The sequence below is a fragment of the Trifolium pratense genome, linkage group LG1 (genome assembly GCF_020283565.1).
Source record: "Trifolium pratense cultivar HEN17-A07 linkage group LG1, ARS_RC_1.1, whole genome shotgun sequence".
Lineage (NCBI taxonomy): Eukaryota > Viridiplantae > Streptophyta > Magnoliopsida > Fabales > Fabaceae > Trifolium > Trifolium pratense.
The window spans coordinates 8,149,587-8,163,961 of NC_060059.1; the positions used below are offsets into that span (position 1 = coordinate 8,149,587).

At 33.0% G+C, this 14,375-nt stretch overlaps 3 protein-coding genes and 1 non-coding gene across 4 annotated transcripts; 2 read left to right on the forward strand and 2 right to left on the reverse strand.

Annotated features, from left to right (window-relative positions):
- Positions 1-2,144: 2,144 nt before the first annotated feature.
- On the reverse strand, positions 2,145-2,216 carry TRNAG-UCC. Its single transcript has one exon. It is a non-coding gene; the product is annotated as a tRNA-Gly (tRNA).
- An 869-nt stretch (positions 2,217-3,085) lies between these two features.
- Positions 3,086-6,914, forward strand: LOC123918676 (calcium-dependent protein kinase 4-like). Its single transcript, XM_045970796.1, has 7 exons — positions 3,086-3,886; positions 4,881-5,024; positions 5,159-5,311; positions 5,401-5,516; positions 5,612-5,779; positions 5,875-6,099; positions 6,391-6,914. Exons 1-7 carry the CDS (start codon positions 3,334-3,336, stop codon positions 6,529-6,531), a joined length of 1,500 nt encoding a protein of 499 aa, XP_045826752.1. The 5' UTR covers positions 3,086-3,333; the 3' UTR covers positions 6,532-6,914.
- Positions 6,915-7,787: 873 nt separating this feature from the next.
- On the forward strand, positions 7,788-10,360 carry LOC123918694 (50S ribosomal protein L21, chloroplastic). The gene is made up of 5 exons (XM_045970817.1): positions 7,788-8,196; positions 8,847-8,927; positions 9,410-9,511; positions 9,605-9,679; positions 10,042-10,360. Exons 1-5 carry the CDS (start codon positions 7,879-7,881, stop codon positions 10,144-10,146), a joined length of 681 nt encoding a protein of 226 aa, XP_045826773.1. The 5' UTR covers positions 7,788-7,878; the 3' UTR covers positions 10,147-10,360.
- A 312-nt stretch (positions 10,361-10,672) lies between these two features.
- On the reverse strand, positions 10,673-14,375 carry LOC123918686 (uncharacterized membrane protein At4g09580). Its single transcript, XM_045970808.1, has 4 exons — positions 13,811-14,375; positions 13,385-13,655; positions 12,950-13,120; positions 10,673-11,230 (listed from the first exon to the last, which is right to left on the reverse strand). The coding sequence occupies exons 1-4, from the start codon at positions 14,056-14,058 to the stop codon at positions 11,099-11,101; spliced, it is 822 nt and encodes a 273-aa protein (XP_045826764.1). The 5' UTR covers positions 14,059-14,375; the 3' UTR covers positions 10,673-11,098.

Consider the following 14,375-nt stretch of genomic DNA (forward strand, 5'->3'; position numbering starts at 1 on the left):
TTTTGTTAACACAAGCATTGACAAGTAACAATCTTTTGATACTTTATTTTTTCTTAATGTCTTATAACATGGTTTCCTCTTAAGTAGCAAGGACTAAATATAATGAATGAAATTAATTTGTAAATATATATTTTTATGCCACGTTGCCACGTTTATTGAGCTGTAAGGAGAGTGATGGATTTGTAATATGTAATTAAATTAAATTCATTGAATTTGGAAAGTTGTATAGAGGAATAATCCAGGGTGTGGTTTTTATTAGATGAGGTGTGAGTGTGTGTTTATGAAAGGTTGTTGTTATAAGAGAGGTTTGGTGCATATAAGAAGAATTCATCATGTGAATGCATGTGCATTGAGTTGGAGAACATGCTCAAAGTAACAAAACAACACACTTAGGTACACCTGTCTCTCTCCCATTCCCTTGGAAGCCTCCTTTTATATTGGAACACTAATTGCATGCACTCGAAAAAAGTGACTACATTGTCATCGATTAATCTGAACCGTTTGATTAAGATCAGACAATTCAAATTTTCAGTTCGAATTTCATGTTAAGAAACAATTAAAATTTAATTTTAAAATTTGATCCGTCTGATATTAATCGGACGATTTAGATACCTGATCACAACTATACACATAGTCCAATTCCTTTTATATTGGGTATTGTGGTCCCCATCTTTTAATCCCTTTCATTTTGAATTATCCTTAAATACATATGTTACAAGGTTCACCTTATAAATGCTCTCTCTTGGTGCCTCATTTTAGCAATAGCCTTGCATTTGAAAAAAGTGAGAGCTTCAATTTTTATTAATTGGTTTTGAGTGAAAAAATTTGTGTTTTTTTGTTTTTTGAGTTATGGGAATTTCTTCACAACCTTCTTTTGATGCACTCACTTTGAAAGATGTTTTTCAAGGAAGTGATGAATTAAGCAACAATAATTCATCATATTTGTGGAGCAAAGTTTTGGATGAACAAGCCAAAAAAAGGGTGAAGAAGTCAAGAAAAATTTTCATGAAGAGAAGGATTGGTTCTAGAAGAGGTTCCTATGGAATTCAAAGACGTGTAAGAAGATTGAAGAGACTTATACCAAATAGTGATCAATCTATTGGGTTAGATGGACTTTTTAGAGAGACAGCTAATTATATATTGTCTTTGCAAAATAGAGTGAGAGTTATGAAGATTATGGTTGAGGTATTGAATGAGAGTGATTGATTCATTTGTAAAGAATAAACCAAATATGGTTTATTTATAGTTACACAAAAGATTGGTTTGGATATTGTTATATGTTATATTTTTATGTCATCTAGAGTTAGCTAAGTTTTATGATTATTATGTTGTGTCAAAGGAGAAAACCAATATTACTACTGGTTTATTGTTAGTAAAATTCTTTGTTATCACTTATATATATAATATATAAGTGCCTTTATCTAATATTTATCATTAATAAGTCATTATAGTCACTTGGCTTATTGATTCATATGTGCCTGTATTTAACTTCTAATAACCTTGTTAATATGATGTTCAAGGTGAACGATCATGTGCTGCTTGGTGCTGGAAGCCGCAGCTAACATAGAAAATTTAAACATCATGTGCTGCTGCTATTATGAATACACAAGCTGAAGAAATTATAAGAGCTCAAACCTCATTTTAAAATCCCTTTTTGTGCTTGGATTAAAGAATGTCTTTTTTACATGGCTCATTATGAAGTAACTTTATTATTTGTCAAAAACTTAGTAATATTATTTGAGAATAATTTTGATTTACTAAACTTTTACACTGTTAGTGCAAATAAATTAAATTTATATTATTAGTTAATGGAACGACAAAATATAATTGAACATTTGGGCAATTTTATTTATAGAGCAAGAACATGGTCACTATAATTGTCCATAAATCCTAGCTCAACTGAAAAAAATGTCGAAATTGCTAGTGTCAGACGTCATGACCGCGGTTCGAACCCCAGTCACTCCACTTTGTGTGTGTGAGTTTTCAATCGCTTTGTCATTTCGTCTATCAACCAAAAAAATAACATGGTCACTGATTTATTTCTCTCATTTTAGTTGAAAATAATTATTTATAAAAAAACAAAAATTTATGTTATTAAATATAAAAAATTCTAATTAATATATAAAGAAAAGAAAAAATTAATATGCGTTTGCCGGGAGTCGAACCCGGGTCTATTGCTTGGAAGGCAATTATCCTAACCGTTGGACTACAAACGCAGTGTTGTTTATAACATTTCCATTTTTTGTATAAAACTTTAAGTGAAGGGTAAAATTGGAAGAAGATAAAATTGAAATGAAAAAAGCTACATCAAAAGTTTGTATTCCCTTTATATATAATCCAACGGTGTATTTTATAAAATTTATTTCGTTACTGAGAGGTGTAACATTTGTCATTTGGTGTCAAACTAGTTGGTGTCAACCGATCTTGACTCATAAATAAAATGTGTCCAAATTTTTAACAAAATACATGAAATTTTTTAGAACGGAGTAATATAAATTATTGGAATTCTTTCCTTTTATTTGTATTTAAACAAAAAAGCTTAGAAATAACTAATTACTTCTTTTAGATAAACCATACATCTCATAATGTAGTGAAATTACAACTAAACTAGCATAAAAAACATTAACAAAAGAGAACTTCTACCATTTGTAAAAAAAAATTATAAAAAGAAATATAATATTAATACCAAAATAATAATTTTTTTTTATATAATACCAAAGATAATAACTTGGTTTAGAAATATTATATCACATTAATTCCATTCTTCTTCAAATATATATTCCCTTTTTAATGTATATAATATTATATAAAATCTATTTTTACACAGAAAAAATTATATATTTTAGTAATAAATTTATAAAAAATACATATTAATATATAATCTACATTTAGTCAAAAGTCAAAAATAATATCTACATATTTATTTCATCTTATCATTTAAAATATATTTTTATTAATTATTTGACTAAATATTATCCTTCAATTTTATTTTTTTGACTAAATATTATATTATTATTTCAAAAATAAATGTATAGAGGAATGTATTGTAAATTGCTAGATCACCCCACCCATCTATAAAGAAGTTGCTTCTCCACCAATGAATTAAGCCTCAAATTCCAATCCAAACAAGAATCATTGTTTTATTGACAATTGTTACACAACACTCAAAAAAGTAAAATTAATTGGTGGCAATTCTACACTATTATAGCATATAACAAACCAACAACATAAAAAAAACACAATCTTTGTTGAAGAGGAATAGCTTAGGAAAGAGAGAAAAAAGTGAAAAGAAACAATCTTTATCATCTTTAGATCAAACCCATTTGAATTGAGATGCAGAAACAAACATTTGGATCATCAAAAGCATCATCAAAATGCACTGCTGTGTTACCCTATCAAACCCCAAGATTAAGGGATCATTACCTTCTTGGGAAGAAACTAGGACAAGGACAATTTGGTACAACATATCTATGTACACACAAATCCTCAGGAAAACTCTATGCATGCAAATCAATTCCAAAGAGGAAGCTTTTATGTCAAGAAGATTATGATGATGTGTGGAGAGAGATTCAGATCATGCATCATTTATCTGAACATCCAAATGTGGTTCAGATACAAGGAACCTATGAGGATTCTGTGTTTGTGCATTTGGTTATGGAATTGTGTGCTGGTGGTGAACTTTTTGATAGGATTATTAAAAAGGGTCATTATAGTGAAAGAGAAGCTGCAAAGTTGATTAAGACAATTGTTGGTGTTGTTGAAGCTTGTCATTCTCTTGGTGTTATGCATAGGGATCTTAAGCCTGAGAATTTCTTGTTTGATACTCCTGGTGAAGATGCTCAAATGAAGGCTACAGATTTTGGTCTCTCTGTGTTCTACAAACCAGGTTAATTTCTTGTTGTTGAAATGAATTATGAAATTATTGTGATTTGTTTAGGTTATTGATTTGAATTATGAAATTGTTGGTGAGATGAATTATGAAATTATTGTAACTATTTTACATGTTAGTGCGTATCAAGGTTTTAAATTGCGGTCCTGGTTGGTTAACATTGCTTTGAATTATGGAATTATTTTACGTGTTAGCGTCGTGGTTTTAAATTGCGGTTGGAGATGGTTAGCATTGTTTTCAAAATGGTGATTCTTTTGTTGGTTTCACAACATTGATGCTTGTTACAACATTGTAATTTTTTATATATATGCAAGATAATTACACTTGAATGAAAGGCAAACAAGCAACAAACTGCGCCACTAATCCTTTTTGGATGGCAAAATCAATCCTCTTAAACACTATATCTAGAGACCTAATCCTGTTTGTTGTGTCAGTTTTGTGGTTCTGAATGAAAGAATGTTGTGTGATCGCTCCCCCAACATATGTTTCATTTTTAATGCTTTTACGAAACACAATCTTTGTAGGTTATGTCGATGTCGGCATTTCTTTCAAAAGCAATTCAATATTTTTTTTAGTTGTCAAAAGCACTACATAGTATCTTATCTATGTGCAGTTTCTATCTGGATTTGTTTTTAGTCTTGAATTTTCTGAATCTAGCTAGGTGATGGAATTGGATATGCTCTACACTGTAAGAATTTGATTAAAAAGGATAAACTACGTCCGTTTTTACGCGTGAAATTTCTTAGAGTTGATTTTGTTGTGTTCTGGTCTGCACTGTTATATATTTAGTTCCATATGCAACATTACAAGTTTTATCATGTCCATTAAAATTTTCCTTTAGATCGAAAGATAATTTTGTTGCATATCACACTAGAAGCATACCAATGTTTCATCCCCTAGTTAAAGCCAGCTCTATTCCGCAGTTGTTCATGACTCGTGAGTATCTATCTAGTATGAATGCATCATCAACTTTTTCTTTGTTTCTTTTCAGGACAAACTTTTCATGACGTAGTTGGAAGTCCCTACTATGTTGCTCCTGAGGTATTGTGTAAAATATATGGACCAGAAGTCGATGTTTGGAGTGCTGGTGTTATCCTATACATCTTACTGAGCGGTGTTCCACCTTTTTGGGCTGGTAACGTTCATAATTTCTGTTGTAATTCTCTTTTATTTGTGTGTCTGTTATAATTTTCTTGTTCATAATTATTTAGTGATCTAGTTCTTATGTTTTTATGCCTGAGCTACACTCACTTTTTCTATTACCTTCAGAAACCGAATCAGGAATTTTTAGACAGATTTTAAACGGAGAACTTGATTTTGTGTCGGACCCTTGGCCAACAATCTCAGAAAGTGCTAAAGATTTGGTAAAACAGATGTTGGATAGGGACCCTAAGAAAAGAATCACTGCTCATGAAGTCTTATGTGAGTTCCTTCGGTACTCATTGTAACTGGATTTTTGTAATATGGCAGCTTTGTATAATATCTAACGACAATGGTGTATGTATAATCAGGTCACCCTTGGATTGTCGATGATACAGTTGCACCTGACCAGCCTTTAGATTCTGCTGTTTTGACACGGCTAAAACATTTCTCGGCGATGAATAAACTTAAGAAGATGGCACTACGCGTATGGTTTTCAATGATTTGTATACTATATCGATTTATAGTTTTAGTCTAACTCGTGTACTTATATTTGGCATCTTAAAATCATTTTATTTTCAGGTCATAGCAGAAAGACTTTCGGAGGAAGAAATAGGCGGGTTAAAAGAGTTATTCAAAATGATCGACACAGACAACAGTGGGACAATAACTTTTGAGGAACTCAAGGATGGTCTAAAAAGAGTCGGCTCTGATCTCATGGAATCTGAAATTAAATCCCTTATGGATGCGGTAGGTGGATTATCATAGAATGTACTAACAGATGAAAATGTGTTATGTTATTTCAAATAAGTTATCATTTGTTTTTCTCTTGTGAACTTTTGCAGGCTGATATCGACAATAATGGAACAATAGACTACGGTGAATTTCTCGCTGCTACACTGCACTTGAATAAGATGGAAAGAGAAGAGAATTTGGTTGCAGCTTTTGCATATTTTGATAAAGATGGAAGTGGTTACATTACCATTGACGAGCTTCAACAGGCTTCTAAAGACTTTGGCCTCGGCGAAGTACATCTAGATGACATGATCAAAGAGATTGATCAAGATAATGTAAGTTTTTGTTGCCCCTCTTTAGAGATTAATTGCTATGCACGGTCAGTCTAAAACTTTTTTACACATGCATCTAATGAAATCACATCATAGTGTCACTTTATAGGTTTGTTCTTAAAATATAGCCTCAAATGTCTACATGTCATGATTTGATTGGATACATGTCATTTCAATAACTATTTCACCGTTGATTCAAATTTTTTGTTTCTCCAATATACAAGTCGGCGATATCCTCTGATTTTATTATCTCTAAGATTGGTGAAAGTGAAATATATATTTTTTTCTTTTCAGGATGGAAGAATCGATTATGCGGAGTTTGTGGCGATGATGAAAAAAGGTGATAGAGATGATACGGTTGGTAGGACCAGAACCATGAAAGGAAATTTGAATTTCAATATTGCAGAAGCATTTGGAGTGAAAGACTCTTCTTGATATTCTAACTGAAATCTTTTGTACAGTTAGGAAGAAGGAATGTTAGAAGAAATATCAATAGTCTAACTTTCATAGCAACATGATTATGATATGTTTTATTTTGGAACATTGTTTGTGTTATTGAGCACTGTTTTTAAATATATTTACACATAAATACTTTAGTTGGCTTTGATAGTTATGGTTGTTAAAAGAAGCAAGAGTAGGTGGATACTGCATAGTGCACTTTCAGCACTGACTTCATGCAAGTCTCTATATACTGGTTTTACTTTTGATGGTTATGAAATGTTTAGACAGAATTTGCATAGATAATAAAGTTCATACAAATATTGTCTCTTTAAATAAATAAAAAGCACCAACCATGAATTGGTCCAAGTAGCCTTAAACAGGTGGTGAAGGGTTCGATTTTTAGCTCTTACGCATGAAAAAATTTGGTTGAAAGAAGAAACTTTTAGGCATCATAGTATAATAATGCAATTGGTTGGGAAGTTCGTGTTCGTCATACTTATCGGAAAGCAAATTTATGTGTTGACGCTCTAGCTAGTATGAATGTGGAGTTGGTAGTACTATGATTTTTTATGAGTCTTGTCCGACTCAGATTCATCATTTATTTATTGTTGATGTAATTGTAACTGGTGTTTCCAGGCTAGTTGTTATGTAATCTCTCTTTTGGGCTCCGACCCTCCATTGTTTCGAAAAAGAAAAAAAAAAGAAAGATAAACTTATCGAGATAAATTTAGGGCTCATTCGATGTTATTTTGAAATTTGTGATATAAGATAAAAAAAAATAACAATCTCTGATTAAATGTCACATGCCCAACCGACAATAAATTAGTCTAAATGATAAAAAAAAAAAAAAAATTGGACCTCTGTTAAGCAAATGATGAAGAGTTGATCCATGGTTCACACATATTGAAAAAATTCCGCAAAAATACAGAGATTTATTACATTTCAACGACAATGAAAAAACTTCATTTCTATTACCTAGTAAAAAAAAAAATGTTACATGTACACCGAATTTAACCAATTGCAATTGTCACACATAGTTGAACATTTGGATCAATTCCATAATTTTCTTAATCTATATTTTTCTTCTCTTTTTGAGTTTATACAATAAAGTTTAGGACTAAGATTTTTTATTTTTTTTAGTAAAGGTAGGAGTAGGGCTTATATGAACTTAATCTAAACTTTTTACCATTAAAAAAATATTTGTAAAAATAAATTATGGCCTTTTAAAAAGTAGCATATAATCATAATGTACCAAAAAATAGAAGAGTAAAATATATGGATAGGATAGGAAGAAGATAGAGGCGAGGGAGAGGAAGTTCTCTCTTATTTCCATTTTCCAAAATGGCTTCTGCAACTGCAACACTTTCCACTCTCTGTTCTTCATTCTCAACCCATTGTTCAATTTCACAAACCTTAACTAAATCTCATTTCTCAATTTCACAACCTTTCTCTTCTCGTCTTCCTTCTCAATCTTACAACCTCTCTTTCCAATCCACTTTCTCACAACGCTTACCACTTTTTCCCATTCCCAAATCCACTGAATCTGCTGTAGCAGAGGTTGAGTCTGAATCTCAAGTTTCTCTTGCTCAGCCTGAGTCTGAATCCACTGAAATTGGTGAATCACGGCCATGGGAAAAGGGTCTTTTTGCAGTTGTAATGGTGAGTAGTTTTGAGTAGCTTATTTTGAATGTTGAGTGTGGATTGTGTGACCCATTTGGTTGAATTGTTGAAAAGTTGCATGCTTTGAGAATAATTGTTAATCTAAAATGTTCTATGAGTGAGGAGGACCCAAATGAATTTGCATATTTTTGGTTCTATGTACATGGTTTAATTGTTTTTTATGATTAACAAATTATATGAAACTGTTGTTTTTGCTATTGTTAAGTAGCAAGCAAAGTAAGCTTTGAGTAATTTGTTTGCTGATTATGATTATTATTTCTATGGTGAACAACACTCCATGAGTTTTCTTAATGATTGTATTGTATGATTGTACTTTTACTTGCAAAATTTGCTTTACTGTGTAAAATAAGTAATCTCAACTGTCGATAAGATAGTCGACAATTGATATTTCGATACATTCATGAATTGTTTTACACTCAATAGTGAATTGTTCGCTTTAGGAGCAAACTATAAAAACCAGCAATCCTTGATGAAAATGGTTAATTCTGATGATTTTAACCGTTGTTTATGTTGTTCGGTTAGAGTTTACTCTTCCAATTTGTTGGGTTGGTAAATAGGTATTTGTTTTTGTTATGGGGTCATAGAAAATGGTTATGATTTTTAACATTTTTTGTTGTTGCATTGTTTAGATTGGTGGACGCCAATATATTGTTCACCCTGGGCGCTGGCTCGTTGTTCAGAGGCTCAAAGGTGCCAACGTTAACGACAAGGTAAACATCTTGTTTGTTCTTAATTTCTGCCATTTCATATGTTGCAGTTCTTATTCATTTTTAGTCTATTAGCCATAGTTATGAATCAATAATTAGAATCATCAATGACCTGAATTATGGGTTAGGATCTTTAATTTAAAGGGGTTCGGTACAAAAGTATATTATAAGAAACTAGGTCTAAAGCTGGGGGAATGAAATTATATGCGAGTGGTTAGTAGTGATGATGCCTCTAAGGTGATTTAGCTCCTCTAAACCGAGGGAGTCAATTTATTGGAAAGTGAGGAGTTAAAGACATTGATTGACATTTGACAATCTTAACTGTTAGTTTTCTAATCAATGGTTATAGTTTCTCATTTTTCCCTTTGAAATGATTCTTCGCTTTAGACGAGTCAAATCCATTTTCTGAATATTTGCGGTTATTTTCTAACCTTTTTCTTATCCAGTATCCACCGTACATTGATGTTATCTCTTGTGAACTGTAGATTGCCCTGCATAAGGTTTTACTGGTTGGCACAGATACATCCTGCTACATTGGGCAACCAATAGTAACAAATGCTGTGGTATATGCAACAGTGGAAGAGCAGGTACACTTCTTTTATCTCTGCTTCTGTTCTCTTGGGAGGAAAAGCTAAAAGAAAAATACCTCTTCTACCTTAACCATTTTGTTTTTAATGCAGGGTTTAGACAAGAAAGTAATTGTATTCAAATACAAACGAAAGAAGCACTACCGTAGAATGATTGGGCACAGACAGGTATTGCAGTTGTCCTTTTACTTTGCAATTCAATTATTATCATAATCGTTTGCGATTAAAATGTCTATATGTGGCCAACAAGAGTCATTATTTATTAAAATGAGCAGTAATGCATGAAAACTTGGTCATCTTCACTCTTTTTTCTCGCCTATTAGAGAATCTTTGGTTGAAAACCAGAAATCTCATTCCGTGGCAGTCACAATCACCACCCTTTTTTCTAATGTTCCTATAATCACATCTTGGATGGTTTACCTGTTCTACCGAGTGTGCACGATGTTACTGTGCATTATTAGTGTTATGCAGATTAACTTATTCTACGATTTATCCGAATCTGATGTTTCATTTGGTTTTCAACTTGACAGCCAAATACACGCATACGGATAAATAGCATTATGGGCTATGAGAACTACCCAAAAGTTACTATGGACGATATAAAGAAGCAACAGGAATCACAGGAATCATCATGAACATTCCGTGCACTATGTAGTGTTGTATCTTCTTTCATCTTTAACTATTACCAATCATTTTGCCATGGTTAGTTTTGCTTTTATCAGGAATGGAGTTGTTCAAATGTTTTATGTAGCTACTGTATGTCATATTGTAATATTTTAAATACATTACTATTTTCCAGTCTCCAAATGTCACTCCAATTCCTACTATGAAGAGCTTGTTTTCTTTGAATTGTTACATTTTCAGTTCTCTTTACTTTGCATAGAAAGATTTGTTGGAACGAATTCAATTTCAAAATGTATGTCCTTTTAATCGGTCCCATTCATCTAATCGAAGCTAGTAAAAATCTATTTTAAAGTATTTTGCAACCATTGGTATGAAACGATACCAACTTAAAGGCATGATGCAATGTTCACCAACAGAATCACAACGCGCCACTTGATTTTGTTAAAAATTACTACATTTGAAGAGCTTTAACAAATCACGGTGCCACCATAATTTCATCAAATATAATGTGATTCTAAACAAGCACTCAGCAGATGCTAACACATCAAGTTGAAATTTTCTATTATATCTTGTAATCGTAAACAAGGAATAGTACAAAATAAACATATGTTCCTATCTGGTGCAAGGCATACACACCAACAACATAATAAACATTCCCCACATTGTTCCTCATGCAATCAAAGCCATATTAGGAGTAATTTAAGTGCTCCACCAAAGACTCATGAGTCATAGCTGTATGTGTATATATTGATGATCACTAGCTAAGTCTACCCTAGCTCTCTCCGCGCGATCAAAAAGGAAGAGAAAAAAGAGAGGCTCCGCCATAGAAAATAAAAGGGAGCATTTGCTACTGTTTCAATTAATAATAATACTACTTCCTTTATCTTGTTAACTCGTATTCCCTCTGATTCACTGTGACGTGCCTTCAACAAATGGATTAAGCAAGCTCAGCTGTGCACGACTTCATTCGTATACCCGCTTCCTCTTCAGAATCGTCGGAAGTATAGAAACAAAACCAATAAGGAAAAGCACTGATAATGTCTTAAAATCATATAGATCCTTTACTGACTTTAGATCTCCAAGAGCAAGTCCAGCCTGGTTAAACAATAATGGAAGCATCAAGAGCATGATAAAAAGAAATATAGGCACCACAAGTTTGACAAACCATAACAGAACATATAAAAAAGGAAAATCCATGATGAATTTGAAATTATAAAAAAGGAAAATCCATGATGAATAACAATCAAATAAAACCACCAACTGAGATGAGCTACATAAATCAAACAATGTTATGATATATTGTCAAGGACCATATATTATGATAGACCATTTAAATCTTGCTCTCTTTTAATACGCTGGACTACAATTTTCCTTGGTCTCCCCCTCACTCCTCGCCTTTGAACAATCGTCCATAAATTTTGATCCCTACCACTTTTTATGGATCTTATCCACACATGTCCAAACCATCAAATAAGACCCTCCACCGTTGTTTTTCTAAAATGGGATTTATTGCCAAGCATTTAGTTTTATTCGACGTTGCAAGTCTTATATGATCAGATAAACAAAATATATGAGCAGTGAACAATGGAACCGTTCTTATCACTTAATTACCCAAATTGGCCAAATCTCTTAAAGCAAAGAACAACATAAGACATTTTAAGCGGACGCAAAAAAAGGGGCTTAGATGCTGTTTCTCTGATAGTAAAGTTCTAGGCCCTGCAATAGGTACCTAGAGAAATACTTAACCAACTTAGTACTACTATTCATGATCCCAAGAACAATCCCAAACCAGAAACCCAAATTGGCTAAATCACTTGAAGCAAAGAATAACATGAAGGACATTTTAAGCAGATGTAAAAAAAAAGGCTCAGATGCTGTTCTCGCATAGTAAAGTTCCAAACTCTGAATAGGTACTAGAGATATCCTCAACCAACTTAGTTCTACTCTTCATGATCCCAAGAGCAATGCCAAAATCAGCAACCCAAACTGGCTAAATCAGAACAACATGAAGGACATTTTAAGCGGATGTGTAAAAAAAGCTCAGATGCTGTTCTCTCATAGTAAAGTTCTAAACTCTGCAACAGGTACTAGAGAAATCCTCAACTAACTTATTACTACTCTTCATGATCCCGAAAACAATGCCTCCTATAGCATATATTCCTACAACTTGACCCGTGTCTTTTAAGTTTAAGCTTTACCAGTATAGTCATTCAAATCCTCAATATCCTTCAAGATCAACACTTCAGTAATCCCATGAAAATTGTTTGATGCCGGCCTTAACCAAGAAGGACAACCCCATATCACCCATGTCTTCTCAAATACTGGCATACTTGAACAAAATTTACTTTAATAAAAATAACATTGAACTCTTCCTTTTAAAAAACTGTATTCCAATAATAGATTGAACTCAGTTCCTGACATTAGGGGGAAATAACCTGTGCTAAGTTGTCATTTGCAAAGCTTAGGAACCATATTAATTCCTTGGTCACTAGGGATCAGTGTTGCACAAGTTGATGATCAGTCAATAAATGTTCACAAAGATCTTTCATTCCTCTTTTCTTTATTGTTTCTCTCTAAACACGAAGACACTCATCTAAAAAGTTCCAAATGTATAGGAAAATATGCAAAAATAATTTAGGCGTATATAACACAAATAAGGCATGCAATAAGATACAGATTAAAATGAAGTGAAAACACAATAAATAAAGCATACAACAGAGTCACCCAGAATGATAAATGTCAAGTTCATAGGAAATTCTAAATAGTAGAATGAGAATATTGTAAAATAACAGTAAGATAGGAAGAAAAGCTTACTCTGACAGTAATATACGATGCTGGAATAAGGCCAATCAATGTGGCGAAAAAGAATATGTGAAATGGTACATCAACAATTGGAGATGCCAAATTGATGAAAAGATTCGGCAATGTCGGGGTTATCCTCAGAAAAAGCATGTAATTCAACAGCTTATCCCTACGCTTTGCTATCTGATTCAACCCAAAAAAATAAAAAGGTTAGCACTCAACACAGCCAATGCCATAACTTAACGACAAACGTCAAAGAACGCCACAAAAAGCTACGAAACACATAATAGATGCCGCCAAACACAACGCCAACATTGACACGTAAATAAATGTCAATAATATGTGATTAAATATAATTACATGTGTCAGTGTTATGTCAGACATCAAACATGTGTCAAACATAAATACGAAGTTTCGTTACTACATAGACAAAAAGAAGGCACAAACCTCAGCTTGGAAAAACCTTAACTTTTCAGGCCACAACCAAGTAACAATAGGTCTCCCAATTAACTTAGACAAAAAGAAGCATGAAGATGCTCCAGCAGTAGCATTGAAAACAACCAACATTATTCCTTTAATAACTCCAAAAAGAGCACCAGCTAACAATGACATGAAAATTGTTCCTGGAATCATAAATGTCTGCATAAAGATATACGTTGAACAATACCCAATAATGAACTGTGCTGGATGCTCATTCGCATACGTCGAAAATTGATCTCTGCAATCCAAAAACCCCAAACAAAAAAAAACACTGTTACCACACATACTCACATAAATCAAAATAAAGCAATGAATTTTAATCCCAATGAAACAAAAACCTAAAAAGAATGATTTTTTTATATGAAATTGAAAAAGGGGGAAATGGGAAAATACTTGAGTATGCGAAGATCGGAGAGGGTGCGAGGCAATTTGAGATTAGCTGAGGTTGTTGCAGGCATGGTGAGGTAAATGCAGAAAAGACCGGTGGAGAAGAGGAGGAAAACGGCGACGGCGACGGCGAATTGCCATGAATTGAGTGGGAATTTTTCGGATTTAGGTTTCTTGGAGGTGGGGGAATCGTCTTCAAGCTCCATGCCGCTTTCTTCGTCTTTTACCGCCGTGAGGTTTCTCGCCGCCGCCATCGTCGGCACGGTGGATCCGATCTGATCCAATCACCGGGATCCCATGCGGCGTGAGATTTTTGAATCGAAAATTTGAATGAGCTGTGAGCTGAGCTGAGTTAAGCTGAGATTATATATTTAATTTTGATTATTTGTTATTTAATTTGATTTTGGTGAATGATCCTAATCTGAGAAATTTGTAGCTGTAATGTAAATATTATGAGATTCAGAGTGAAAAGGATCTTAAATCTTTTGATGTTTGAAGAACGTTTAAAAGAATAATAATGGAAAATATTTATGGATATTTCTATAACAGCATTTTGTATTACCTACTACAT

Coding starts and splice junctions, on each gene's coding strand:
- LOC123918694 (XM_045970817.1), top strand. CDS start 7,879: ATGGCTTCTGCAACTGCAACACTTTCCACTCTCTGTTCTTCATTCTCA. Junction 8,197..8,846: donor GTCTTTTTGCAGTTGTAATG/GTGAGTAGTTTT, acceptor TGCATTGTTTAG/ATTGGTGGACGCCAATATAT. Junction 8,928..9,409: donor GTGCCAACGTTAACGACAAG/GTAAACATCTTG, acceptor TGTGAACTGTAG/ATTGCCCTGCATAAGGTTTT.
- LOC123918676 (XM_045970796.1), top strand. CDS start 3,334: ATGCAGAAACAAACATTTGGATCATCAAAAGCATCATCAAAATGCACT. Junction 5,025..5,158: donor TGTTCCACCTTTTTGGGCTG/GTAACGTTCATA, acceptor TATTACCTTCAG/AAACCGAATCAGGAATTTTT. Junction 5,312..5,400: donor CACTGCTCATGAAGTCTTAT/GTGAGTTCCTTC, acceptor ATGTATAATCAG/GTCACCCTTGGATTGTCGAT.
- LOC123918686 (XM_045970808.1), bottom strand. CDS start 14,058: ATGGCGGCGGCGAGAAACCTCACGGCGGTAAAAGACGAAGAAAGCGGC. Junction 13,656..13,810: donor TCCGATCTTCGCATACTCAA/GTATTTTCCCAT, acceptor TTTGGATTGCAG/AGATCAATTTTCGACGTATG. Junction 13,121..13,384: donor TAAGGTTTTTCCAAGCTGAG/GTTTGTGCCTTC, acceptor GGGTTGAATCAG/ATAGCAAAGCGTAGGGATAA.